This window comes from Microtus pennsylvanicus, chromosome 1 (assembly GCF_037038515.1).
Source record: "Microtus pennsylvanicus isolate mMicPen1 chromosome 1, mMicPen1.hap1, whole genome shotgun sequence".
NCBI lineage: Eukaryota > Metazoa > Chordata > Mammalia > Rodentia > Cricetidae > Microtus > Microtus pennsylvanicus.
The window spans coordinates 139,014,955-139,042,546 of record NC_134579.1 but is presented as its reverse complement, the minus strand read 5'-3'; the positions used below and the strand labels follow the sequence as shown (position 1 = coordinate 139,042,546).

At 44.2% G+C, this 27,592-nt stretch overlaps 2 protein-coding genes across 12 annotated transcripts in view; both read right to left on the bottom strand.

Moving 5' to 3' along the window:
* LOC142858703 (cell adhesion molecule CEACAM1-like) overlaps positions 1-27,592 on the bottom strand; it is a 238,812-nt gene that overhangs the window by 125,871 nt on the left and 85,349 nt on the right. For 9 of the 11 annotated variants that reach the window (XM_075988312.1, XM_075988354.1, XM_075988329.1 and 6 more), the window contains exon 8: positions 10,979-11,254. In XM_075988312.1, coding sequence (XP_075844427.1) covers positions 10,979-11,254 — 276 coding nt within the window. Of the gene's footprint in view, positions 1-10,978; positions 11,255-13,306; positions 13,562-14,014; positions 14,294-16,276; positions 16,637-17,445; positions 17,601-27,592 lie in introns of those variants that run through there. The other 2 variants (XM_075988408.1, XM_075988389.1) reach the window with 2 other exon arrangements.
* Positions 550-6,589, bottom strand: LOC142837226 (cell adhesion molecule CEACAM1-like). The gene is made up of 5 exons (XM_075952226.1): positions 6,457-6,589; positions 4,952-5,227; positions 3,449-3,724; positions 1,940-2,215; positions 550-833 (listed from the first exon to the last, which is right to left on the bottom strand). The coding sequence occupies exons 1-5, from the start codon at positions 6,587-6,589 to the stop codon at positions 550-552; spliced, it is 1,245 nt and encodes a 414-aa protein (XP_075808341.1).

Genomic DNA, 27,592 nt, shown 5'->3' with positions numbered 1-27,592 from the left:
AAATACCTCCAAGAAGACAAGAATGTCCACAGTGTTGACCACTGCCTGCCTCTCTAATCTTCCATACTGATTTTTTTTTTGAGAAATGGTCTCAATATGCAGCCCTGGCTAACCTAGACCTCACTACAAAGTCCACAGTTGTTTGGTATTCATTGACATGCACCTGTTTCCGCCTCTTGTGTGCTGGCTGTGGTTGAAGCCATGAAGTACCGTGCTCAGCTTGTGTGGTGTTTATCAAGAGATTAACATGTATCCATCACTAACATGACTGTATTTGAAGCATTTTTTTCCTTGTTTTTTGAGACAGAGCTTATCTGTAACTTTGGAGTCTTTCCTAGAACTAGCTTTTGCTGACCAGGTTGGCATCGAACTCACAGATATCCACCTGCCTCTCCCGCAGATTGCTGGGATTAAAGGCATGCACATCTACTGCCTGGCTCCATTTGATTATTGATACTGTTTTTCTCCTGGTGACTTTTACCCCTTTTCCAAACTGCTGATGAAAATTTGCCACACCCCCAACACTGTGGGGTAAGAAGGGAGGGGAGGTCACTCACCAAAAATGTCCAGCTGGATGGAATCACTCCTCTCAGAACTGACTGGATTGGAGACCTCACATTGATACTTCCCGGAATCCTCCCTCTTGACAGGGTCTATGGTAAGGGTACTGTTGTCTAGGGACAGCTTCATTCTATCTGTGAGCTCCAGACTCTGGCCATTGAAGAGCCAATGGATGGAGATCCCAGTGTCATTTGAGGAGCAGTTCAGGGAGACAGAGTCCAGTTCCTTGACTGTGGTGTTGCCGACTTCGATGGAGGGTGCAGTCACTGGCTCTGTGGATAAACAGTGGAGAAGACAGTTGGGAGTCTTTTACCCTCAAGGTCTCAGGCAGCTCACAGGGCCCACAGAATGACATGGCCCCCAGAAGATCGCAAGTTTGGGTTCAAGATACAACCTGTAAAGAGAGAGCTGAACCTTCCTACTACTCAGAAGCCAACAGTGATCATCGACTCAGGGTATGTGTGCATGTTCCACACTAGGGTTCCCTTCAGCCCTCATGACCACAAATCTCATGGAAGAAGAATGTTTCCCCCATTTACTTTTGTGTAAATTCTTGTTCACACTTTCTGTGAGTGTGAACAGTTAGGACCCTCTATTATAAAATAGAAATCTGTTTCTTTTTCATTAAATAAAGTGTCATGCGGTTCAGATGGCCCAGCTAATCTTGAAGGTGCTGAAGCCTACACTTCAGGGCTGGGAGAAACCTCAACTGAGAAATTTCTTTTTGAGCCAGGCAGTGGCAACACATGCCTTTAATCTAAGCAGTCAGGAGGCAGATATTGGTAGATCTCTGTGAGTTTAATTCCTGATCATGGAGTATTAAATACCTCAAAGAAGACATGAATGTCCACATTGTTGACCACTGCCTGCCTCTCTAATCTTCCATACTGAATTTTTTTTGAGAAATGGTCTGAATATGCCGCCCTGGCTAACCTAGACCTCACTACAAAGTCCACATTTATTTGGTATTCATTGACATGCACCTGTTTCCGCCTCTTGTGTGCTGGCTGTGGTTGAAGACATGAAGTACTGTGCTCAGCTTGTGTGGTGTTTATCAAGAGATTAACATGTATCCATCACTAACATGACTGTATTTGAAGCATTTTTTTTCCCTTGTTTTTTGAGACAGAGCTTATCTGTAACTTTGGAGTCTTTCCTAGAACTAGCTTATGCTGACCAGGTTGGCATCGAACTCACAGATATCCACCTGCCTCTCCCGCAGATTGCTGGGATTAAAGGCATGCACATCTACTGCCTGGCTGCATTTGAATATTGATACTGTTTATCTCCTGGTGACTTTTACCCCTTTTCCAAACTGCTGATGAAAATTTCCTCACCCCCAACACGGTGGGGTAAGAAGGGAGGGGAGGTCACTCACCAAAAATGTCCAGCTGGATGGAATCACTCCTCTCAGAACTGACTGGATTGGAGACCTCACATTGATAATTCCCAGAATCCTCCCTCTTGACAGGGTCTATTGTAAGGTTACTGTTGTCCAGGGACAGCTTCATTCTATCTGTGAGCTCCAGACTCTGGCCATTGAAGAGCCAATGGATGGAGATCCCAGTGTCGTTTGAGGAGCAGTTCAGGGAGACAGAGTCCAGTTCTTTGACTGTGGTGTTGCCGACTTGAATGGAGGGTGTAGTCACTGGCTCTGTGGATAAAAAGTGGAGAAGACCGTTAGGAGTCTTTTACCCTCAAGGTCTCAGCCAGCTCAGGGGGCCCACAGAATGTCATGGCCCCCTGGAATCTCACATGTTTGGGTTCAAGATACAACCTGTAAAGAGAGAGCTGAACCTTCCTCCTACCCAGAAGGCCCACAGTGATCTTTGACTCAAGGTATGTGTGCATGTTCCACACTAGGGTTCCCTTCAGCCCTCATGACCACAAATCTCATGGAAGGAGAATGTTTTCCCCCATTGACTTTTGTGCAAATTCTTGCTCACATTTTCTGTGAGTGTGAACAGTTTGGTCCCTCTATTATAAAATAGAAATCGGTTTCTTTTTCATTAAATAATGTGTCATGCGGTTCAGATGGCCCAGCTAATCTTGAAGGTGTTGAAGCCTACACTTCAGGGCTGGGAGAAACCTCAACTGAGGAATTTCTCTTTGAGCTGGGCAGTGGCAACACATGCCTTTAATCTAAGCAGTCAGGAGGCAGATGTTGGTAGATCTCTGTGAGTTTAATGTCTGTCTGATCTACCAAGTGAGTTTCAGGCAGGCACCAAAGTTACACAGTGAAACTCTGTCTCAACAACCCAAAATAAATAAATAAATAAATAAATGGAATAACTTATGGTTGAAAGTAAACTAGTTCCTGATCATGGAGTATTAAATACCTCCAAGAAGACAAGAATGTCCACAGTGTTGACCACTGCCTGCCTCTCTAATCTTCCATACTGATTTTTTTTTTGAGAAATGGTCTCAATATGCAGCCCTGGCTAACCTAGACCTCACTACAAAGTCCACAGTTGTTTGGTATTCATTGACATGCACCTGTTTCCGCCTCTTGTGTGCTGGCTGTGGTTGAAGCCATGAAGTACCGTGCTCAGCTTGTGTGGTGTTTATCAAGAGATTAACATGTATCCATCACTAACATGACTGTATTTGAAGCCTTTTTTTCTTGTTTTTTGAGACAGAACTTATCTGTAACTTTGGAGTCTTCCTAGAACTAGCTTTTGCTGACCAGGTTGGCATCGAACTCACAGATATCCACCAGCCTCTCCCGCAGATTGCTGGGATTAAAGGCATGCACTTCTACTGCCTGTCTGCATTTGAATATTGATACTGTTTATCTCCTGGTGACTTTTACCCCTTTTGCAATCTGCTGATAAAAATTTCCTCACCCCCAACACTGTGGGGTAAGAAGAGAGGGGAGGTCACTCACCAAAAATGTCCAGCTGGATGGATTCACTCCTCTCAGAACTGACTGGATTGGAGACCTCACATTGATACTTCCCGGAATCCTCCTTCTTGACAGGGTCTATGGTAAGGGTACTGTTGTCTAGGGACAGCTTCATTCTATCTGTGAGCTCCAGACTCTGGCCATTGAAGAGCCAATGGATGGAGATCCCAGTGTCGTTTGAGGAGCAGTTCAGGGAGACAGAGTCCAGTTCTTTGACTGTGGTGTTGCCGACTTGAATGGAGGGTGTAGTCACTGGCTCTGTGGATAAAAAGTGGAGAAGACCGTTAGGAGTCTTTTACCCTCAAGGTCTCAGCCAGCTCAGGGGGCCCACAGAATGTATGGCCCTCTGGAATCTCACATGTTTGGGTTCAAGATACAACCTTTAAAGAGAGAGCTGAACCTTCCTCCTACCCAGAAGGCCCACGGTGATCTTTGACTCAGGGTATGTGTGCATGTCCCACACTAGGGTTCCCTTCAGCCCTCATGCCCACAAATCTCATGGAGGCAGAATGTTTCTCCCATTGACTTTTGTGCAAATTCTTGCTCACATTTTCTGTGAGTGTGAACAGTTTGGTCCCTCTATTATAAAATAGAAATCGGTTTCTTTTTCATTAAATAATGTGTCATGCGGTTCAGATGGCCCCGCTAATCTTGAAGGTGTTGAAGCCTACACTTCAGGGCTGGGAGAAACCTCAACTGAGGAATTTCTCTTTGAGCCGGGCAGTGGCAACACATGCCTTTAATCTAAGCAGTCAGGAGGCAGATGTTGGTAGATCTCTGTGAGTTTAATGTCTGTCTGATCTACCAAGTGAGTTTCAGGCAGGCACCAAAGTTACACAGTGAAACTCTGTCTCAAAAAACCAAAATAAATAAATAAATAAATGGAATAACTTATGGTTGAAAGTAAACTAGTTCCTGATCATGGAGTATTAAATACCTCCAAGAAGACAAGAATGTCCACAGTGTTGACCACTGCCTGCCTCTCTAATCTTCCATACTGATTTTTTTTTTGAGAAATGGTCTCAATATGCAGCCCTGGCTAACCTAGACCTCACTACAAAGTCCACAGTTGTTTGGTATTCATTGACATGCACCTGTTTCCGCCTCTTGTGTGCTGGCTGTGGTTGAAGCCATGAAGTACCGTGCTCAGCTTGTTTGGTGTTTATCAAGAGATTAACATGTATCCATCACTAACATGACTGTATTTGAAGCATTTTTTTCTTGTTTTTTGAGACAGAGCTTATCTGTAACTTTGGAGTCTTTCCTAGAACTAGCTTTTGCTGACCAGGTTGGCATCGAACTCACAGATATCCACCTGCCTCTCCCGCAGATTGCTGGGATTAAAGGCATGCACTTCTACTGCCTGGCTGCATTTGAATATTGATACTGTTTATCTCCTGGTGACTTTTACCCCTTTTCCAACTGCTGATGAAAATTTCCTCACCCCCAACACTGTGGGGTAAGAAGAGAGGGGAGGTCACTCACCAAAAATGTCCAGCTGGATGGATTCACTCCTCGCAGAACTGACTGGATTGGAGACCTCACATTGATACTTCCCGGAATCCTCCCTCTTGACAGGGTCTATGGTAAGGGTACTGTTGTCTAGGGACAGCTTCATTCTATCTGTGAGCTCCAGACTCTGGCCATTGAAGAGCCAATGGATGGAGATCCCAGTGTCGTTTGAGGAGCAGTTCAGGGAGACAGAGTCCAGTTCTTTGACTGTGGTGTTGCCGACTTCGATGGAGGGTGTAGTCACTGGCTCTGTGGATAAAAAGTGGAGAAGACCGTTAGGAGTCTTTTACCCTCAAGGTCTCAGCCAGCTCAGGGGGCCCACAGAATGTATGGCCCCCTGGAATCTCACATGTTTGGGTTCAAGATACAACCTTTAAAGAGAGAGCTGAACCTTCCTCCTACCCAGAAGGCCCACAGTGATCTTTGACTCAGGGTATGTGTGCCTGTTCCACCCTTGGGTTCCCTTCAGCCCTCATGCCCACAAATCTCATGGAAGGAGAATGTTTTCCCCCATTGACTTTTGTGCAAATTCTTGCTCACATTTTCTGTGAGTGTGAACAGTTTGGTCCCTCTATTATAAAATAGAAATCGGTTTTTTTTTCATTAAATAATGTGTCATGCGGTTCAGATGGCCCAGCTAATCTTGAAGGTGTTGAAGCCTATACTTCAGGGCTGGGAGAAACCTCAACTGAGGAATTTCTCTTTGAGCCGGGCAGTGGCAACACATGCCTTTAATCTAAGCAGTCAGGAGGCAGATGTTGGTAGATCTCTGTGAGTTTAATGTCTGTCTGATCTACCAAGTGAGTTTCAGGCAGGCACCAAAGTTACACAGTGAAACTCTGTCTCAAAAAACCAAAATAAATAAATAAATAAATGGAATAACTTATGGTTGAAAGTAAACTAGTTCCTGATCATGGAGTATTAAATACCTCCAAGAAGACAAGAATGTCCACAGTGTTGACCACTGCCTGCCTCTCTAATCTTCCATACTGATTTTTTTTTTGAGAAATGGTCTCAATATGCAGCCCTGGCTAACCTAGACCTCACTACAAAGTCCACAGTTGTTTGGTATTCATTGACATGCACCTGTTTCCGCCTCTTGTGTGCTGGCTGTGGTTGAAGCCATGAAGTACCGTGCTCAGCTTGTGTGGTGTTTATCAAGAGATTAACATGTATCCATCACTAACATGACTGTATTTGAAGCGTTTTTTTCTTGTTTTTTGAGACAGAGCTTATCTGTAACTTTGGAGTCTTTCCTAGAACTAGCTTTTGCTGACCAGGTTGGCATCGAACTCACAGATATCCACCAGCCTCTCCCGCAGATTGCTGGGATTAAAGGCATGCACTTCTACTGCCTGGCTGCATTTGAATATTGATACTGTTTATCTCCTGGTGACTTTTACCCCTTTTCCAAACTGCTGATGAAAATTTCCTCACCCCCAACACTGTGGGGTAAGAAGAGAGGGGAGGTCACTCACCAAAAATGTCCAGCTGGATGGATTCACTCCTCGCAGAACTGACTGGATTGGAGACCTCACATTGATACTTCCCGGAATCCTCCCTCTTGACAGGGTCTATGGTAAGGGTACTGTTGTCTAGGGACAGCTTCATTCTATCTGTGAGCTCCAGACTCTGGCCATTGAAGAGCCAATGGATGGAGATCCCAGTGTCGTTTGAGGAGCAGTTCAGGGAGACAGAGTCCAGTTCTTTGACTGTGGTGTTGCCGACTTGAATGGAGGGTGTAGTCACTGGCTCTGTGGATAAAAAGTGGAGAAGACCGTTAGGAGTCTTTTACCCTCAAGGTCTCAGCCAGCTCAGGGGGCCCACAGAATGTATGGCCCCCTGGAATCTCACATGTTTGGGTTCAAGATACAACCTGTAAAGAGAGAGCTGAACCTTCCTCCTACCCAGAAGGCCCACAGTGATCTTTGACTCAGGGTATGTGTGCCTGTTCCACCCTAGGGTTCCCTTCAGCCCTCATGCCCACAAATCTCATGGAAGGAGAATGTTTTCCCCCATTGACTTTTGTGCAAATTCTTGCTCACATTTTCTGTGAGTGTGAACAGTTTGGTCCCTCTATTATAAAATAGAAATCGGTTTCTTTTTCATTAAATAATGTGTCATGCGGTTCAGATGGCCCAGCTAATCTTGAAGGTGTTGAAGCCTATACTTCAGGGCTGGGAGAAACCTCAACTGAGGAATTTCTCTTTGAGCCGGGCAGTGGCAACACATGCCTTTAATCTAAGCAGTCAGGAGGCAGATGTTAGTAGATCTCTGTGAGTTTAATGTCTGTCTGATCTACCAAGTGAGTTTCAGGCAGGCACCAAAGTTACACAGTGAAACTCTGTCTCAAAAAACCAAAATAAATAAATAAATAAATGGAATAACTTATGGTTGAAAGTAAACTAGTTCCTGATCATGGAGTGTTAAATACCTCCAAGAAGACAAGAATGTCCACAGTGTTGACCACTGCCTGCCTCTCTAATCTTCCATACTGATTTTTTTTTTTGAGAAATGGTCTCAATATGCAGCCCTGGCTAACCTAGACCTCACTACAAAGTCCACAGTTGTTTGGTATTCATTGACATGCACCTGTTTCCGCCTCTTGTGTGCTGGCTGTGGTTGAAGCCATGAAGTACCGTGCTCAGCTTGTGTGGTGTTTATCAAGAGATTAACATGTATCCATCACTAACATGACTGTATTTGATGCCTTTTTTTCTTGTTTGTTGAGACAGAGCTTATCTGTAACTTTGGAGTCTTTCCTAGAACTAGCTTTTGCTGACCAGGTTGGCATCGAACTCACAGATATCCACCAGCCTCTCCCGCAGATTGCTGGGATTAAAGGCATGCACTTCTACTGCCTGGCTGCATTTGAATATTGATACTGTTTATCTCCTGGTGACTTTTACCCCTTTTCCAATCTGCTGATAAAAATTTCCTCACCCCCAACACTGTGGGGTAAGAAGAGAGGGGAGGTCACTCACCAAAAATGTCCAGCTGGATGGATTCACTCCTCGCAGAACTGACTGGATTGGAGACCTCACATTGATACTTCCCGGAATCCTCCCTCTTGACAGGGTCTATGGTAAGGGTACTGTTGTCTAGGGACAGCTTCATTCTATCTGTGAGCTCCAGACTCTGGCCATTGAAGAGCCAATGGATGGAGATCCCAGTGTCGTTTGAGGAGCAGTTCAGGGAGACAGAGTCCAGTTCTTTGACTGTGGTGTTGCCGACTTCGATGGAGGGTGTAGTCACTGGCTCTGTGGATAAAAAGTGGAGAAGACCGTTAGGAGTCTTTTACCCTCAAGGTCTCAGCCAGCTCAGGGGGCCCACAGAATGTATGGCCCTCTGGAATCTCACATGTTTGGGTTCAAGATACAACCTTTAAAGAGAGAGCTGAACCTTCCTCCTACCCAGAAGGCCCACGGTGATCTTTGACTCAGGGTATGTGTGCATGTTCCACACTAGGGTTCCCTTCAGCCCTCATGCCCACAAATCTCATGGAGGCAGAATGTTTCCCCCATTGACTTTTGTGCAAATTCTTGCTCACATTTTCTGTGAGTGTGAACAGTTTGGTCCCTCTATTATAAAATAGAAATCGGTTTCTTTTTCATTAAATAATGTGTCATGCGGTTCAGATGGCCCAGCTAATCTTGAAGGTGTTGAAGCCTACACTTCAGGGCTGGGAGAAACCTCAACTGAGGAATTTCTCTTTGAGCTGGGCAGTGGCAACACATGCCTTTAATCTAAGCAGTCAGGAGGCAGATGTTGGTAGATCTCTGTGAGTTTAATGTCTGTCTGATCTACCAAGTGAGTTTCAGGCAGGCACCAAAGTTACACAGTGAAACTCTGTCTCAACAACCCAAAATAAATAAATAAATAAATGGAATAACTTATGGTTGAAAGTAAACTAGTTCCTGATCATGGAGTATTAAATACCTCCAAGAAGACAAGAATGTCCACAGTGTTGACCACTGCCTGCCTCTCTAATCTTCCATACTGATTTTTTTTTTGAGAAATGGTCTCAATATGCAGCCCTGGCTAACCTAGACCTCACTACAAAGTCCACAGTTGTTTGGTATTCATTGACATGCACCTGTTTCCGCCTCTTGTGTGCTGGCTGTGGTTGAAGCCATGAAGTACCGTGCTCAGCTTATGTGGTGTTTATCAAGAGATTAACATGTATCCATCACTAACATGACTGTATTTGAAGCATTTTTTTCTTGTTTTTTGAGACAGAGCTTATCTGTAACTTTGGAGTCTTTCCTAGAACTAGCTTTTGCTGACCAGGTTGGCATCGAACTCACAGATATCCACCAGCCTCTCCCGCAGATTGCTGGGATTAAAGGCATGCACTTCTACTGCCTGGCTGCATTTGAATATTGATACTGTTTATCTCCTGGTGACTTTTACCCCTTTTCCAAACTGCTGATGAAAATTTCCTCACCCCCAACACTGTGGGGTAAGAAGAGAGGGGAGGTCACTCACCAAAAATGTCCAGCTGGATGGATTCACTCCTCGCAGAACTGACTGGATTGGAGACCTCACATTGATACTTCCCGGAATCCTCCCTCTTGACAGGGTCTATGGTAAGGGTACTGTTGTCTAGGGACAGCTTCATTCTATCTGTGAGCTCCAGACTCTGGCCATTGAAGAGCCAATGGATGGAGATCCCAGTGTCGTTTGAGGAGCAGTTCAGGGAGACAGAGTCCAGTTCTTTGACTGTGGTGTTGCCGACTTCGATGGAGGGTGTAGTCACTGGCTCTGTGGATAAAAAGTGGAGAAGACCGTTAGGAGTCTTTTACCCTCAAGGTCTCAGCCAGCTCAGGGGGCCCACAGAATGTATGGCCCCCTGGAATCTCACATGTTTGGGTTCAAGATACAACCTTTAAAGAGAGAGCTGAACCTTCCTCCTACCCAGAAGGCCCACAGTGATCTTTGACTCAGGGTATGTGTGCCTGTTCCACCCTAGGGTTCCCTTCAGCCCTCATGCCCACAAATCTCATGGAAGGAGAATGTTTCCCCCATTGACTTTTGTGCAAATTCTTGCTCACATTTTCTGTGAGTGTGAACAGTTTGGTCCCTCTATTATAAAATAGAAATCGGTTTCTTTTTCATTAAATAATGTGTCATGCGGTTCAGATGGCCCAGCTAATCTTGAAGGTGTTGAAGCCTACACTTCAGGGCTGGGAGAAACCTCAACTGAGGAATTTCTCTTTGAGCCGGGCAGTGGCAACACATGCCTTTAATCTAAGCAGTCAGGAGGCAGATGTTGGTAGATCTCTGTGAGTTTAATGTCTGTCTGATCTACCAAGTGAGTTTCAGGCAGGCACCAAAGTTACACAGTGAAACTCTGTCTCAAAAAACCAAAATAAATAAATAAATAAATTAAATCACTTCTGTTTGTAGGTAAACTTATTCCTGATTATGGAGTATTAAATACCACAAAGCAGATGTGAATGTCCACAGTGTTGACCACTGCCTGCCTCTGTAATCTTCCATCCTTTTTTTCTTTTTTTTGAGAAATGGTCTCACTATGCAGCCCTGGTTAACCTAGGTCCCTACAAATTCCATGCTGGTTGGGAACTCATCGACATCTACCTGCTTCTGCCTATAGTGTACTGGCTGGGGTTGAAGCCAAGCAGTACCGTGCTCAGCTTGTGTGCTGTTTATCAACACATTAACATGAATACATCAATAAGATGACTGTATTTGAAGCAGTGTTTTTTTTTTGGTTTTATGAGACAGAGTTTATCTGTTAGTTTGGACCCTCTCCTGTAATTAGCTCTTGTAGACCTTGTTTCCCTTAAACTCACAGATATCCACCTGCCTCTACTTCTGCATTGCTGGCATTAAAGGCATGCACCACTACTGCTCTGCCGTATTTGAATATTGATACTGTTTTTCTCCTGGTGACTTTTACTCATTTTGCAAACTGCTGATGAAGAATTTGTCACACCCCCAACACTGTGGGCCAAGAAGGGAGGGGAGGTCACTCACCTATTATGGCCAGGTGGATGGGGTCACTCCTCTCAGAACTGACTGGATTGGAGACCTCACACTGATACTCCCCGGAATCTTGCCTCTTGACAGGGTCTATGCTGAGGGTCCTGTTGTCCAGGGACAGATTCATTCTATCTGTGAGCTCTAGACTCTTGCCATTGAAGAGCCAATGGATGGAGATCCCAGTGTCATTTGTGGAGCAGTTCAGGAACACAGAGTCTAGTTCTTTGACTGTGGTGCTGGTGACTTGAATGGAGGGTGCAGTCACAGGCTCTGTGGATAAACAGTGGAGAAGACAGTTGAGTTTCATTTATCTTCAGAGATCTCAGCCAGCTCACAGGGCCCACAGAATGTCATGGCCCTCTGGAAGATCACATGTTTGGGTTCAAGATACAACCTGTAAAGAGAGAGCTGTATCTTCCTCCTACCAGATCACCCACAGTGCTCTACTCAGGGTATGTGTGCATGTTCCACACTAGGATTCCCTTCAGCCCCATCTCCACAAATCTCATGTAGGGAGAATGTTTTCTCCATTGACTTCTTTGCAAATTCTTGCTCACACTTTCTGTGAGTGTGAACAGTCAGGTCCCTCCATTATAAAATATCCTTCTGTTTTTTTTTATTAAATAATGTGTCATGGGATTCAGAATGCCTAGCTAATCTTAAAGGTGTTGAAGCCTACACCTAAACTGAGCAAAATCCCAAAGCAGGAAATTTCTATATTAACTTTCTAGTGGTGCCAAGCACTTTTAAGCCCAGCCCTCAGGAGTCAGAGGTGGCTGGATATCTCTGAGTTCAAGGCCAGCCTGGTCTATGGAGTGAGTTTCCTGAAGGCACAGAGAAATCCTATCTCAAATAAATAAATAAATAAATAAATAAGGAAAGAAAGAAAGAAACAATCAAAGAAAGGTAGAATTTATGTGGAGAGAAATTTTAGTCCTGCTGCTTGGAGATGGATTAAATACCACAGAGAAGACATTAATGGCCACAGCGTTGACCACAGCCTGCAGCTCTTATCCGCAATACTGATTTTTTTTTTGAGACAGGTCTTACTCTGCAGTACTGGCTAGCCTGGAACTTGGTATGTAGACCAGGCTGGCCTTAAACTGAAAGAGATACAACTGCCTCAGCCTCCCAAATGCTAGTACTAGGGTCTGCCATCCTTGGATCTCACCACAGATTATCTGAACACTCTCTTGTGCACTCGACAGAGGAGTCTCTGTTCTCCAAGCAAGTGCAGTTTACTGTTCTCAGCAGTCACCCCCTGTGCTGGTGGCCAGACACAGTTCAGCGCCAACTAACCTGAAGGCCACCTTTCCACTTTCCTGTTCCTGACCTCAAGCACTCTGATGTACACCAGTGAAATTTTATTTTACTTTGCTTTTTAATTTTTCCTTTTTCTTTTTGGTTGAGGGAGGGTCTCACTTGTAGGTTTGACTGACCTGGAATTTGCTGTGTAGACCAGGTTGGGCTTGAACTCACATTGTTTACCTGCCTCTCCCTCCTTAGTACTGGGCATTAAGGGTGTGTACCACCACACTCAGTGGACTTTTGTATTTGTTTTTCTAGACAGGGTTTCTCTGTGTTCTAGCAGTCCTGGGAATAGCTTTCTTAGAGAAGGATGGCACTGAACTCATGAAGGTCCTCCTGCCTCTGCCACCCACTTGTTGGGATTAATGGCACATCCCACTACCACCCAGCTCAACATTTGTTTTTTTAAAACTTGAGAAGAATAAGGGAAAGAGCATCATCAAGTCATTACTGACATGGTTTACCCTGAGTCAGAACCAGGGTCCCAGGTGCCTTCTCCGCCCTCTCTTTCCCTCCCATGGAGTCAGAGCTCAGCCAGTTACCCCTGAGACAGGAGCAGAGCTGGGAGCAGAGCTCTGAACTGCTGGTCCCCATTTGTAGGGAGTTTTCTCCTCACATTTGGGGGAAAAGAATGTGAGTACAGTAAAGCCCCGAGTGTTCCTCCAAGTATTGAGGGTCATAAGAAGAAAATGGAGGGGACAGGAAGGCCTGTGTTAGTGACAGAAGTAAATCTTGACCTTAAGGCTCTCCCTCCCCTTGGAAGTCCCTCCCACACCTAAGGTCTCCAAGGCTGGGAGAAGCTCCTCCTCACACTCCAAGCTCCATCCCTATCAGCCAGGAGTAGTCAGAGCCTTAGGAGTAGATCAGACATAGGGATGGAGCAGGACGCTCAGGAGAGAATAGAGTTTTCCTTGTTTCCATTACATGGGCTGCAAATTAAATTCTTCTGTGTCTTCCCAGAAAGCCAAAGACTCCACTCCAAACCTGGTGCTGATATTTTAGAGATCCACTTACCAAGGACTTCAATGTTCTTGACTGTGGTCTTATTGAGACCAGTGACAGAGTTAGAGACGGAGCAGGTATAGGATCCACTGTTATTAGTAGTGATGTTGGGGATAAAGAGCTCTTGGGAGGATGACACCAGCTCTCCATTGACAAACCAAGAGTACAGTGCAGGTGGATTAGAGGCTGCTTGACAGGAGAGGCTGAGGTTTCTCCTTGAATGGAAATGAATATTTGAGGGGGATATGATCGGGTCATCTGGACCATCTGGAGCAAACAGAACAAAGGCACATGTGATGTCAGCAGAGGGAAGGGCAATCCTGGTCTGCAGAAGGACATAGTATCTCTCTGAGCTGTGCTATAACTTCAGCTGAGCAGCCCCCACCCAGAGCTGTGGTGTAGATTAGTAGAAGAGTATTCATGCAGCAGGCAAAAGTCCTGATTCGTCTCGAGCACAGCACACAAACATCCCCGCTGCACACTCACGTGTGCACTGAGCCTGAGTCTGTGCTGTCTCCTGTCTCCATCACCCTGAGCCTCAAACCCATTCCAGCTCAATCCTGGGCCTGGCTGCATGTACCTGGGCTGGATCAGGAGGCCCTGGTCAGCCTAGGTATCTGTGTGATGGGTCTGTGTCATCAACCCAAGGGGACTGAGTGTCCTAGCTCTAACTGTCTGTATTTAGGCAGCTGTAAAAAGGATGAAGCAGACAATACTCACAGGTAATGTTCAGAGTGAATGGGTCACTTCGGGAGGTGCTCACTGGGTTCCAGTTGTCACACTCATAGGGTCCTGTGTCATTCCTCACAACACTGAGTAAAGTGAGAGTCCTGTTGTCCTCAGACAGCTTCAGCCTGTCACCTTCTGAGAGGCTTTGGCCATTTCTCCTCCACAGGTAGTTTGTATTCTCAGTCTCAGGCTCACACATGAATACTACTGAGTCCTCACCCTCCATGGGATTGGAATTGTTGCTTGTGATGCTGGGCTTGGGTAGCAGTGCTGTGTGTGCAGACAACAGAGAGAAGGTTGCCCTGTGTGGTGCCTCTGATTCTTTCAAGGGCCTCTCTATGTTTTTTTTTTATAAAGTACAGTTGGAGGTGTGTATTTGAGTCTGTGTGATAATGTTTGAACCTGTGTCAATTTGTTTTCTATTCAAAGTGAAAATTAAATTTAAAAATTAGTTCATCAAATTGAACAAAAATGACATCTCAGAGTCTGTCATAAGATCTAAGTTATGGAAGAATATGCTTTTATTTTAAATAGACTATAATTATGTAGCCTTAACATCAATTGAAGAAGTTATTAAGTGTTTTGGCATTTTTAGAAGTTTTTGGAAATCTAATAGTCTAGTAGTTCTCACAAACATAATTTTTGTTTGTTAGTTTGTTTTTATCAAACAACAATCAGTTTAAAAGCATCCAGAAAATGTCAGAAAACTAAAATTTCAGGTGTGGGTGTCTGTAAAAGCAGTTTTTGATCATTTAGAATTATCCCTCACCAGATTTCTTCATTACTCCAGATTCTCATTATTCTGAGATGGTCTCTTAGCTCCCCACAATCCCAGATCCTCAAAGAATCAGGCAGGAAGCAAAATACAGGCAGATGGAGTAGCTGAGCTCTCAGAGACAATGGGGTCTCCTGTGCTGTGTATGGGAGAAGCAAGGGCTTTCCCAGGAGGGAACTGAACTGCAGTGTGTGGTGATAGACTCTAGACTTGGAATCAGAGACCTCATGTTATCTCCTGGTCCTCACTAACCCATTGCATGTCTTGGGACACTATGTGTGAGTCCCTCCAGCTGCCCTGACCTCCACTGCTCAGTGAGGACCAGCGCCCTCCAAGCCTTTGCTGCTCAGGGCTCCCTACAGATAGGTCATGATTGGTCTTCCCATTGAGCTTCCCTGAGAACCTGACAGCCCGTCAGAGATCTCACACCGATCCGAATCTGGTTAGCACTCAGGTCAGGCTGGGCTTCAGCTGGGCCATTCTTGTCAGGAGATTGATGTTGATTGACATGAATCAGGGAATCATAAAAGAACCCCAAGTCTTGGAAATGATCTAGAAGACTCCAGGGCATCTAATAGAGTCTCCATGGTGTGGAGGCTGGAGATGTGGCTGTTGACAGATAGCTTGTGCCACCCATGGCCTTTGTGACCCTGACTCAGTGACTGTGTTTCCTGTCTCAGTTTCCCTAGAATAGGACACAGGGTAAATGATCATTGCCATGCCTACAAGTTCACCTTAAATGTGAGCAATGACCTGACCTTCCACCAAGCAGTGTCTCTTACTATTTGCCTGCAGGAAAGAATCTCTTGGCTGGACCACTGGAGGCAAGGAGCTGCCATTTGTACACTTTTCTCCCGTCTGTTTAGGGCTCTCCACCTTCCTGCGAGGTCTCAGAAGACCATCAGGACAGCTGGCTGGTTGTCTTTCATAGCCCTCCACCTATGCTGAGCACACTGAGTCTCAGGAGGAGATGCCTAGGTGACCTGCCTCAAACATGGCTCTCACAGGCTGAGGGTCAGCAGGCTACCAGCCTACAATCAATCATTGTCCCCTGTCAGCTCCAACAGGAGGTAAATTCCAAACTAGTCTACAAGCTTCCCAGGATTCCTGGTCCAGTCTGGGACAGAGATCTGGAGCAAACCTTCTGGTGTTCATGTCTCTGTAAGAATCTCATGGTTTCCTCAACCAGGCCCTGCCTGAGTCCTGAAGCTGTCTTTCTCAAAACCATGTTTACGAGGAGCATCTACGACCCTGGGCAGAGTCTGAGATGCCTGGGCTGAGTTACCTCCCCTCCTCTCTCTGAGGGTGGATTCAAGTGAGAGATCCTGATTTATTGCTGTTTCCTCCACTCCGTGTCCTTTACTAAATGCTTGAGCCACAATGTGGGGACCATAACACAGTCATCCAGCACTGACAATTCTATGTGTGAAGTAGGATTAAGTCCACCCATGACCCAGAGGTTACAGAGAATTACTTACGGTGGACGTGGAACTGCACGGATAATTTCATATAATCATAGCTTTGCATTAGCATTTGCAACGTGTAGGCTCCGGTGTCATTCTGAGTGACGTTCTGGAAGAGCAGGGATCCATTGGGGTATATCATCTTTCTGCCACTGTATGCAGGCTCTGTTTTATTTACATTTTCTGACATTATTAATCGTGCAATTTCGTTACTGTTATCCGGATTTTCTCCCTTGTGCCAGTAAAAGACTAGGGGTGTCTCTGTCAGATTGTGAACAAGTAGAAGAACATTCGCCCCTTCAGCAACATGGGGCGGAACTGCTTCCACAGTGACTTGGGCCGTGGTGGGAGAGCTCCAGTAGATCAAAAGTGAGGCTAAGAGGGAAGAGAGAAAAATCTATCAATATTAGATCTTTGCATTTGGTAGAAATTGAGACCTGAGTGTGTTCAACTCTCAGCCTTGGTCTGTGTGTCCTACTGGGGGGAGGTCAGCAGCATCACCCCCATTCCTCAGTACCCCTAAATCTTTCCACTGAATGAAACTGTCTTCTCAGGTGTCTGCACAGCCAGCCCCTCACTCCCTTAGATCCCTGCTCACAATCAGAATCTTTGGTGAGTGTAGGCATGTCTTCTCTGACCTCCTCCTCTAAAGACTCCGAGCATTCTTTTTCTGACCTTCCCAGCTCTATTTCTTCTGAAATCCTTGTCAATCCCAATCCCACCTTCTAGATGTCCTGGCTTCTCTGTCTTCCTGCTCAGTAGCACTAGGACTCTGTGAATAGAACTGGTTTGCTTTTGGTTTAAACCCCACTGCCTGGAACATGGACACCTGTGAGCAAATCAATGTCACAGAGCCTAGGGATTATTTGCGGATTCCTCAGGGTTGTATGTATGAAATGACCCTGTTTACTGGCCCCGGTTTGAGTTTTACTTGGAGAGTCACCCTGACACAGTTGTGGGAGTCAGTCTTCAGGGTACAGAGGCCAGTGCTGATAAACTTGCAGTGGGGAACCCCTGAGTTTTCCTCCCCACTTATCAATTCACATTCACTGCGAGCTTCCTGTTGCTCTCAGGCTTCAAGCAGAAGCCAGATGTCTCCTCTTGGGCACAGTCCCCCTCCCAGAAGACCCCATCCAGTCTCTGAGCTCCCCTGCTGTCCACACCCCTGAGGAATGTCTCCTCACCTGCCAGCAGGAGTCCCCTCCAGGGTAGCTGCCCTTTGTGGAGAAGGGCTGAGGAGAGCTCCATGTCTCTGCTGCGGCCTAGGTCTTCCTCTGGACAGGAGGTTTGCCTCTCAGGCTGCTGCCAAGTCTGACTGCTCTTGTGTCTGCTCTGCTTTTATTCTCAGACCTGAGCCTCCTCCCAGAGAAGGACACCTCCTGGAGTCACATGGGCTTGGGTGGAGTCTGTGTGTCAGTCAGTTCTGCCTCTCATCCTTCTATTCCTTTCTTTCTGGTTTACTGTTCTAGAACATTCTTTGTGCCACAATGTTGAGAAGTGTCCTGTGCCCCTAGAGAACAGCAGTTCACCCCAGGGCCTTGTCCCTGCACCTCCTATAGCCAAGAGTGTATTTCCTTGTGACACAAAAACCCAGCAGAGCCCAGTCTGTCCTGTATCTCAATGCCCTGGGGAAGTGGGAGTTACTCTGGGGATGGAGTGGCAGTAATCTCTAGGGGCGAGAAAAGGTCTGAGTGATGACTGGGAGGGACCACATCCATGGTCACTGCTGTCATCAGTCAGGTGTCTCATCCTGGGATAAAGGTTATCTCAGGGGTTCACATCCTGGTGTACAGGAGGAGGTGACCTGTGTCCTAGAAAGAGGACTGTGTGCTCCAGCTTCCTACGTAGGTTCCCAGGGAGACACCCCTCCCCCCAGCTTCCTGTATTGTCTGAATGTGATTCAGGTCTGCCCATGCCCTCCCTGTCTCTTCTGGGATGCCTTTGTTCTCCTTGGTGACTGCCCTGTGACCTCCCCATCTTTCCTCATGGGTGTTGTGAGGGGGAGGGGACTACATGGGGTCTCCTTGTAGAGTTGGGTTCTCAGAGACACAGGAAATGATTGTATTAGGAAGCTCCAGGTCTGTTGGAACTGGAATGGAGACAAGGCTGCAAGACATGTGCAGGCCTCAGGGAGGTTCCCTGTTGATTATGTGGTTTCTTGTTGCTCCCTGGTGTCCATGAGGGGACCTGCAGCTCTTGTCTGTGCTGTCACAAGGATGGTAGCCAAGCTCCAAAGGCTATAGTGGAGCTGAGCACCAAGTTTCCCAGGGAAGGTCCCCAGTGTGCAGCTGCCTTTGAGTTAGATTTTACCTGGGTGAGCTGGTGTCTCACAGAATTTTTAATTTGCATTTCCCTGATGAGCAGGGGTCACTGTTTTCCTGAGTTTTACAGCTGTTTACTCTGAACACAAAAGCCATATCATACATAACTTACATATATGTTTTTCTGTTGTGTAGGTTGTCCTTCCAGTTTGTCGTTTTAATTCATAAACTTGCTGTCTGAGGGTTGCTGTTGCTGTGATGAAACACCACGATCAAAAGGAACTTGAGGGAGGAATGTGTTTATTTAGCTTATACTTCCTGATCACCGTTCATCGCTGAAGGAAGTCAGGACAGGAACTCAAAGAAAGCAGGAACCTGGATGCAGGAGCTGATGCAGAGGCCATGGAGGGTATTGCTTCTTCTTGCTCCTCATGGCTTTCTTATAGAAACCAGGATCACGAGCCCAGGGATGGCTCTACCCACAATGGGCTGGACCCTCCCCCATCAGTCACTAATTAAGAAAATGCTCTTCAGGCTTGTCCATGGCCCGACATTAAGGAGGCATTTTCTCATTTAGTGTTCTCGCGTGACTCTAGCCTGTGTCAAGTTGATGTAAAATTATCCAGTACACTCACTAAGTAAATTTGACAAAAGCATGAATGTCAATACTCTTTCATAAAACCAACTTTATAACTTTAGATTTTTAAAAAATAATTTATTTATTCTTATTTTATGCACATTGGTGTTTTTCCTGAATGTTTGTCTCTGTGAGGATGTCAGATCTTAGAGTTACAGACAGTTGTCAGCTGCCATGTGGGTGCTGGGAACTGAACCCAGGGACTCTGGAAGGGCAGCCAGTGCTCTTAACTGCTGAGTCATCTCTCCCCCCCAACTTTAGTTTTTCATACTAAAATTTCTAGAATTTAAAAACATATCCATATTTCACATGCTTAAGTTTTCAAAATATTTTTAAAGTTTAAAAAATACTTTTGTGTCTTTTAAAAATTTAAAAATATTTTTGTGTCCTTTTGTTTCTCAGACTTTGGAAGATAGACCAGTTCTCTATTCTTTTTTTCTCTTTTAAGGTTTCAAAGAAAAGGTCAGGAAGAAATTTTGTGTTCTGAGTATTTTTCTTTTTCTTCAAAGAGTGAAGAGAATTGGATCCACTACTTTACAAAATATTTCAAATTCATTATCTAACAATTTCATATGCAATCTGGCACACACACACACATAAATGTATTTTTTTCATGGGTAACCCCATCACTCTCTCATCAATTCCCATTCCTGCTGAACCCTTCTTCCTAAAATACTCTTCTACTAGAACCTCCACATTGGGACAAAACCCCAGGCCCATCCACCAACTTCCTAGGCTTTTCTAGGTACCCAGCATCGAGTTTCCTGTGGATAGATCCCTCCAAAATTCAAACCTATCCATAGGCTCATCCAAACTACTAGCCACACCCCGCCCCCAACCTGCCTATCTTCCTCCAACCTTGGTGGCACTCTGAAACACAGCTTGCTCCAATACTGAGGGAACTTAAGGGGTGAGTAAACAGCCACATGGTGGGACATCCCACTTTCTAAGACCTCCACAGTAGAACAAAACTCCAGGCGCCTCTCCCAACTCTCTAGGCTTTTCTAGCCAGCCAGCAGGGAGTTTCCTTCTGGTAGGCTCCCCCCAAACCCAAACCCATCCACTGGACTCACAAGCTACTAGCCACACCCTGCCTAGGAGCTGAGAGCTTGCTATAATACTGAGGGGACCAAGAGCTTGCTACAACATTGAGAGGATTAAGAGAGAACACCAAGAGAACAAACCAGGAGATAAGACGAAGAGTGCAGGCTTAGAGAGACCGCAGAGGCTTTCTGAGACAGACATTGACAGTATGAAGCAGACCAAGAAAAACTCCCAAACACTCAGACAGCCACTGCAAGGATTTCACCAAGATGTAAAGACCCTGTTGGCCTCATTTGAAGAAAGAGATGGGTAGGCATCAATGCAAGAATTCCTCCAATAACCTGAAAAGCAACATGGTAACACCAGAACCCAGTAGTCACACAACAGGAAGACTTGATCATCTTAACCCAGAAGAAGTAGAAAACAACTTTAAATGTAACTTTATGAAAATGATGGAGACCTTTAAAGAGGAAATGAAAAACTCCCTTAGAAAAATGGAGGAAAAGACAAACAAAAAAATGGAAGAAATCAATAAATTCCTCAAAGAAAACCAAGAAAAAAAACCCAATCAATCACGTGAAGCAAACTGTTCAAGACTTGGAAACTGAAATGGAAGCAATAAAGAAAACACAAACCGAGGGAATCCTGGATATGGATAATCTGGGTAAATAAATAGGAACTACAGAGACAAGAGATAGAAGAAAGACAATCAGGTGCTAAATATACTATAGAAGAAATAGACTCATTGATCAAAGAAAATATTAAATCCAACAGATTCTTAACACAGAACATTCAGGAAATCTAGGATACCATGAAAAGACCAAACCTAAGAATAATAGCGGTAGAAGGAGAAGAACTGCAGCTCAATGGCACAGAAAATATATTCAACAAAATCATAGAAGAAAACTTTCATAACCCAAAGGAAGATATCCTTATGAATGTTGAAGAAGCTTACAGAACACCAATAGACTGGATAAAAAAAATCCACCCACCATATAAAAATCAAACACAAAATGTACAAAATAAATAAAGAATATTAAGAGCTACAAAGGAAAAAAGGTCAAGTAACATATAAAGATAAACCTATCAGAATTACACCTGGCTTCTCAATGGAAATCATGAAAGTCAGAAAGTCCTGGACTGATGTGCTGCAGACACTAAAGAGACAATGGATGCAAGCTCAGACTGTTATAATCAGCAAAGATTTCAGTCACCATCAAAGGAGAAAACAAGATATTTCAAGACAAAACCAAATTTAAATAATACATATCCACAAACCCAGCCCTACAGAAAAAGTACTAGAATGAAAACCCCAAAACAATGAAGCTAACTGCAACCAAAAAAACACAGGCATCTGATAATTCCACCACCAGTATAACCCAAAGAAGGGAAACACAGAAACACTACTACTGAGAAATAACAGGAATTAACGACCACTGGTCATTAATATTGCTTAATATCAATGGACTCAATTCACGTATAAAAAGACATAGGCTGAAAGAATGGATATGAAAACAGGATCCAGCCTTCTGCTGTATTCAAGAAACACACCTCAACGTCAAAGACAGACACCACCTCAGAGTGAAGGGTTGGGAATAGGTTTTCTAATCAAATGAACCTAAGAAACAAGTAAGTATAGCTATCCTAATATCTAACAAACTTGATTTCAAACTAAAATCATTCAGAAGAGATGAAGAAAGACACTATATAATCATAACAGGAACAATTCATCTAAATGTAGTCTTAATTCTAAACATTTATGCCCCTAATACATGAGCACTGACATATGTAAAAGAAACATTATTAAAATTTAAACAGCAGATCGAACCCCACACACTAATAGTAGGAGACTTCAACAATCTACTCTTGCCAATGGACAGGTCAACCAGACAGAAACTTAACAGAGAAATAATCAAATGGACTTAACAGACATATATAGAACATTCCACCCAAACAGGAAAGAATATACTTTCTTTTCAGCACCTCATGGAACCTTCTCGAAAATTGATCACATATTCGGTAACAAAGCAAACATCCACATATTTAAAAAATTTGGAGTAGCCCCCGTGTCTTATCAGATCATCATGGATTAAAGTTAGAATTTAACAACAATGCTACTCTCAGAAAGCCTACAAACTCATGGAAATTGAACAGTGAACTACTGAACCACCCCTGGGTCAAGGAAGAAATAAAGAAAGAAATTAAAGACATCTTTGAATTCAACTAAAATGAAGGCACAAGGTATCCAAACTCAAAGCGGTTCCACTAAAATCAGGAACAAGACAAGGCTGTCCACTCTCTCCATGTCTCTTCAACATAGTTCTTGACGTTTTAGCAATATCAATAAGACAACAAAAGGAGATCAAGGGATTCATATTGGAAAGGAAGATGTCAAACTTTTATTATTCTCACATAATATGATAGTGAACATAAGTGACCCCAAAAACTCTGCCAGAGAACTCCTATAGCTGATAAATACCTTCTGATGTGGCAGAATACAAGATCAACTCAAAACTTAATTCATTTCATTTTACTCTTTCTGCTGCAGCTTCTGTTTTTTCTCTGTTCTGTTCTTCCCTAATGTTTTCCTTCTATAAATCTTATTTTATTCTTATTCCTTTTATTTATTTATCTCTTACTCCTAAAACAAAAATTCCTTTGCAAGAAAAGATTATATATTTTTCAAAACAAATGAAAATCTTTGCCGAGAGAAATCAAAGTATGATCACAAGTTATGTTGTTTTCCTTAGAAGCCCACAAGTAGTTAAAATTTTTCTTTAATTTCTGCACCATAACCCCAAAGCAATGATTCTTTTCTAACTGGTTAGCAAAGTTTTAAACAAGCCAAGTATATTTCAGTCAGTTTCTTTGTCCTGGCAGGCAGCTGCTTGTGGTTTCAGTGTAGTAGATACCTACAAAACTTCATTCAAGTTCAGCTAACCATCTATTTTCCTTTACAAACAGTAGGGTAATTTAATTTCCTTTTACACCTTTGCCTTTTCAAGGTCCATATGGGGCCTGTGATTAATTCTGTAAGTGATGTGACCGAGGAAGTCAGGCCTAACCTTGGGTGGAGGGACATAATCACTTTCTTTAGTCATCAGTCTGTCTGCTCACAGGCAGAGTTCACGCGTCTATAATGCACGAGACTTCCCTGTTTTAATTTTCCATCCTCTGCAGATCTCACATCCAACAAAGGGGAAGATGACTTCTAGCCTATATTGTCGGGTTGCTTTTTTTATCTCTTAGTGGAGCAATTGGCAGAAGAAACCAAACCATTTTTCTAATCATCTTTACTACCAGTTTAAGCTACTTCTATCTTCAAGACTGACTCAGAAAGTTCAGTCTAATTATTTATCTAATAAGCCTCATTGCTCTTATGAAAATCATCTTCATTATGATCTGCAAGTGAACTGTCCAGTGAGGAGCGGGATTTCACCGAGAAACAATCACACTACCCTAGATACAGGGGATCCTTTCACATAGTAATCGCACTGTGCCAAATACAGCAGGAACATGGGCAGCAGCAAGCAGGAGGAAGCACAGCAGAAGCAAGGGGCATTCTGGAGACTATTCCCTGCCAGGGGCAGCTTTGCCTCCCCAGGGTTTAGCTTTGCTGTTTGGTGACTTGAACTCCATAAGCTCCATTGCTGACTGCATCTCCCCTGACGTGACCACGGACAACGTTGGAACCCCACTGTGACCCTTCCAGTCTCCTGTGGGTAGTCCTGTCACACCACACTGCTTCCTACTTCTTCCCATTACTGCTCCCCTCCCCCCGACACCCTAGGCCCTGTCTTTGGAACCTTCTATTTCATCCCCTGAAGGTGTTCTTTGTCCAGTGCCAACCCTCCTGTGTCCTCTGTCCAGACTGGCAGCTGTCCTCCACCTGTGGGTCTTGACTCCCTTGAAACCCAGGGTTATGAACAACCCTATCACAGGGGTGGCATATCAGATATCCCGCATATCAGAATTTTACATTATGACTCATAACAGTGGCAACATTATAGTTACAAAAATAATTTTATGTAGCACGATTAGTAAAAAACCCAGAGTCAGAAATTGGTGTTCAACCTGAAGGAGGGAAAAGCAGAACAGCCAGCCACTGACTCTTACCTCTACCTCAGTCTGAAATGGCGCTCCTGTCTCCAGGAATCTCAGAATGAAACCGTGTGTGAGAGCTGTCCCCTCCCATCTTATGTTCCTCTCTAGTGCTGGGATAAAGGTGTGCAAAACTACCACCTGGTTTCTATGACAAACTAGTGTGGCTTCTGGGATTAGAGGTGTGTGACACCACTGCCTGACCAGGAAGGTCAACCAGTGTGGCTGTTTTACTCCCTGAACTTCAGGAAGCATTATTTATTAGAATACAAATGAAATATCACTACAATTTTATTGTTGGGAAGGTTAAAAATCTCATTGCAACTCTCCAGGGAGGTCTCAGCAGCTAAGGTATCACTAGGGCTCTCTCAGGTTTTTAAGTGTTTTTAGCCCCATGTTAGGCACCAAACTTTTATATAAAGAATGGGCTGCTTGTTGTCCTGGCTGCCTGGCTAGCTTACACCCGAAATAACCACACAGAAATTGTATTAATTAAAATCACTACCTGGCCTATTATCTCTAGCCTCTTATTGGCAAACTCTCACATCTTGATATAACCCCTTTCTTTAATAAATAATTTAATAATAAAGAAAGATATTTGTGCATATTGTGGCAATTGTTCAGCTAGAAGATGCTTATCAACTTAGCCTAAAAATTGAGCAAATCCAATTGCCCAAGAACCATTATTATAAAACAACCAACCAACCTGTTGCTTAGTATTAGAAACATTGAGCACATTAGTTTTCTGCCAAAATATTATCCAGACTCCACCCCTGGTTTTTCTGTCCTAAACAAGTTACTGCTTCAAAATAAGGGTTTAATACCTTAACTGATGATACAGGAAGATATAACCATAAAAGAGGACTGTTTTACTATAATACTACCATAGGAATAAGCTTTGTAGGCAAAATACATGCTTGCCAAGGTTGATCATAATTAATATAATGTACCTGATGATTCTGTATGGCATAGTCTGCCTGAGCCAGTACCTGTCTAGCAGCACCTGTAAGATGTCTAGGGGAACTGGGATCACTTGTCCCCTTAAGAATATCCTTTTGATTCCTATCCCATCCCATCCAGCTTACATCCAGATCCCCCCACCCCCTGTTTCTCTCCCCCCTCCCTTCCTTGGTGGCAGAGCGCCTCCCTGCTCTGCCTGCTTGGGCGCTGGGTCCTAACCCCAAGCGTAGGGTAAAGGGGAGCTCGGGGGCTTCTTTGTCCCCATAGCCCGCCTGCAGCAAGCAGGGTGGGCCCTTTGTCTGCGAGCGAACCAAGCAGCACGGAGTTGCTATCAGGGCACCTAGTAGGACATCATTCTGGTGAGTGAGTGCTGCGGCACCCGGGAACAGCCCGCCTACACTTCCTGATCAACCTACAGGGCTACACTGCCCGGTACCTCCTCTCTATTCCTATCCCATCCAGCTTACATCCAGATCCCCCTACCCCAGGTCTCCTTCCATCCCTCCCTTCTTGGAGCAGAGCGCCTCCCTGCTCAGCCTTCCTGGGCGCTGGGACTGAACCCGAAGGTGAGTGCAAAGGGGAAGGTGGTAGCTCCTTTGTCTCCATAACCTGCCTGCAGCAACCAGGGTTGGCCCTTTGTTTGCGAGCTAACCAAGCAGCAAGGAGATCCGAACTGGACTCCAGGAGAAACATCACGGGGGAGTGACATCACTTGGAAGGTACATCAGTTGGCAAGAAGACCTGATCCTGTAAAAGAAGATCCATAGGAGAATATTGGGAGGAAGAGATGGGGAGACGCCAATGCAAGAATTCACCCAACAATCTGAAAAACAACACGAAACCACCAGAAGCCAGCGACCTCACAACAGGAGGACATGAACACCTTAATCAAGAAGAAGGAGAAAAAACTGACTTCATGACAGGGATTGACACCCTTAAACAGCATATAAAAAACGCCCTTATAGAAATGGATGAGAAGTATAACAGAAAGTTCGAGGAATTGAGTAAATCAGTGAATGATACCCTAGGAAAGCAAGGAAAAACAATCAAGCAGATAATGGAAACAGTTCATGATTTGAAAAATGAAATGGAGGCAAAGAAGAAAACACAAACAGAGGGCCGGCTGGACATGGAAAATCTAGGTAAACGAATAGAGACTACAGAAACAAGCATAACTAGCAGAATACAAGAGATAGAAGAAAGAATCTCAGAGTCTGAGGATAACATAGAGAAAATAAATGCACTGATCAAAGAAAACAGCAAGTCCAACAAACTCTCATCACAAAACATTCAGGAAATATGGGACACAATAAAAAGACCAAACCTAAGAAAAATTGGAGTAGAAGAAGGAGAAGAAGTGCAGCTCAACGGTCCAGAAAATATACTTAACAAAATTATAGAAGAAAACTTTCCCAACCTGAAGAAGGATGTACCTATGAAGGTTCAAGAGGCATACAGAACCCCAAATAGGCTGGATCAAAAAAAAAAAATCCCCTCGCCATATAATAATCAAAACACAAAATATACAGAATAAAGAAAGAATATTAAGAGCCGCAAAGGAAAAAGGCCAACTTACTTATAAAGGTAAACCTATCAGACTTACACCTGACTTCTCTATGGAAACCATGAAAGCCAGAAGGTCCTGGATAGATGTACTGCAAAAACTAAGAGACCATGGATGCAAGCCCAGACTACTATATCCAGCCAAGCTTTCGTTCACCATAAATGGAGAAAACAAAATTTTCCAGGATAAAAACAAATTTAAGCAATACGTAGCCACAAATCCAGCCTTACAGAAAATAATAGAAGGAAAATCACTAACCAAGGAGTCCAACAAAGACCTCAATAACTCAGACATCTAGAGACCCTTCACCAGCGCAACTCAAAGAAGGGAAACACACAAACCCTACTACTAAAAAAGTGACCGGAGTTAACAACCACTGGTCATTAATATCACTTAATGTCAATGGGCTCAACTCACCTATAAAAAGGCACAGGCTAAGAGACTGGATACGAAAACAGGATCCAACATTCTGCTGTCTACAAGAAACACACCTCAACCACAAAGACAGGCACCTACTCAGAGTAAAGGGCTGGGAAAAGGCTTATCAAGCAAATGGACCTAAGAAACAAGCAGGTGTGGCCATACTAATTTCTAACAAAGTTGACTTCAAACTTGAATCAATCAGAAGAGATGGAGAGGGCCATTTTATACTCATAACAGGAAAAATTCATCAGGAAGAAGTCTCAATCCTGAATATCTATGCCCCTAATATAAAAGCACCCACGTATGTAAAAGAAACATTGCTAAAATTCAAGGCAGCCATC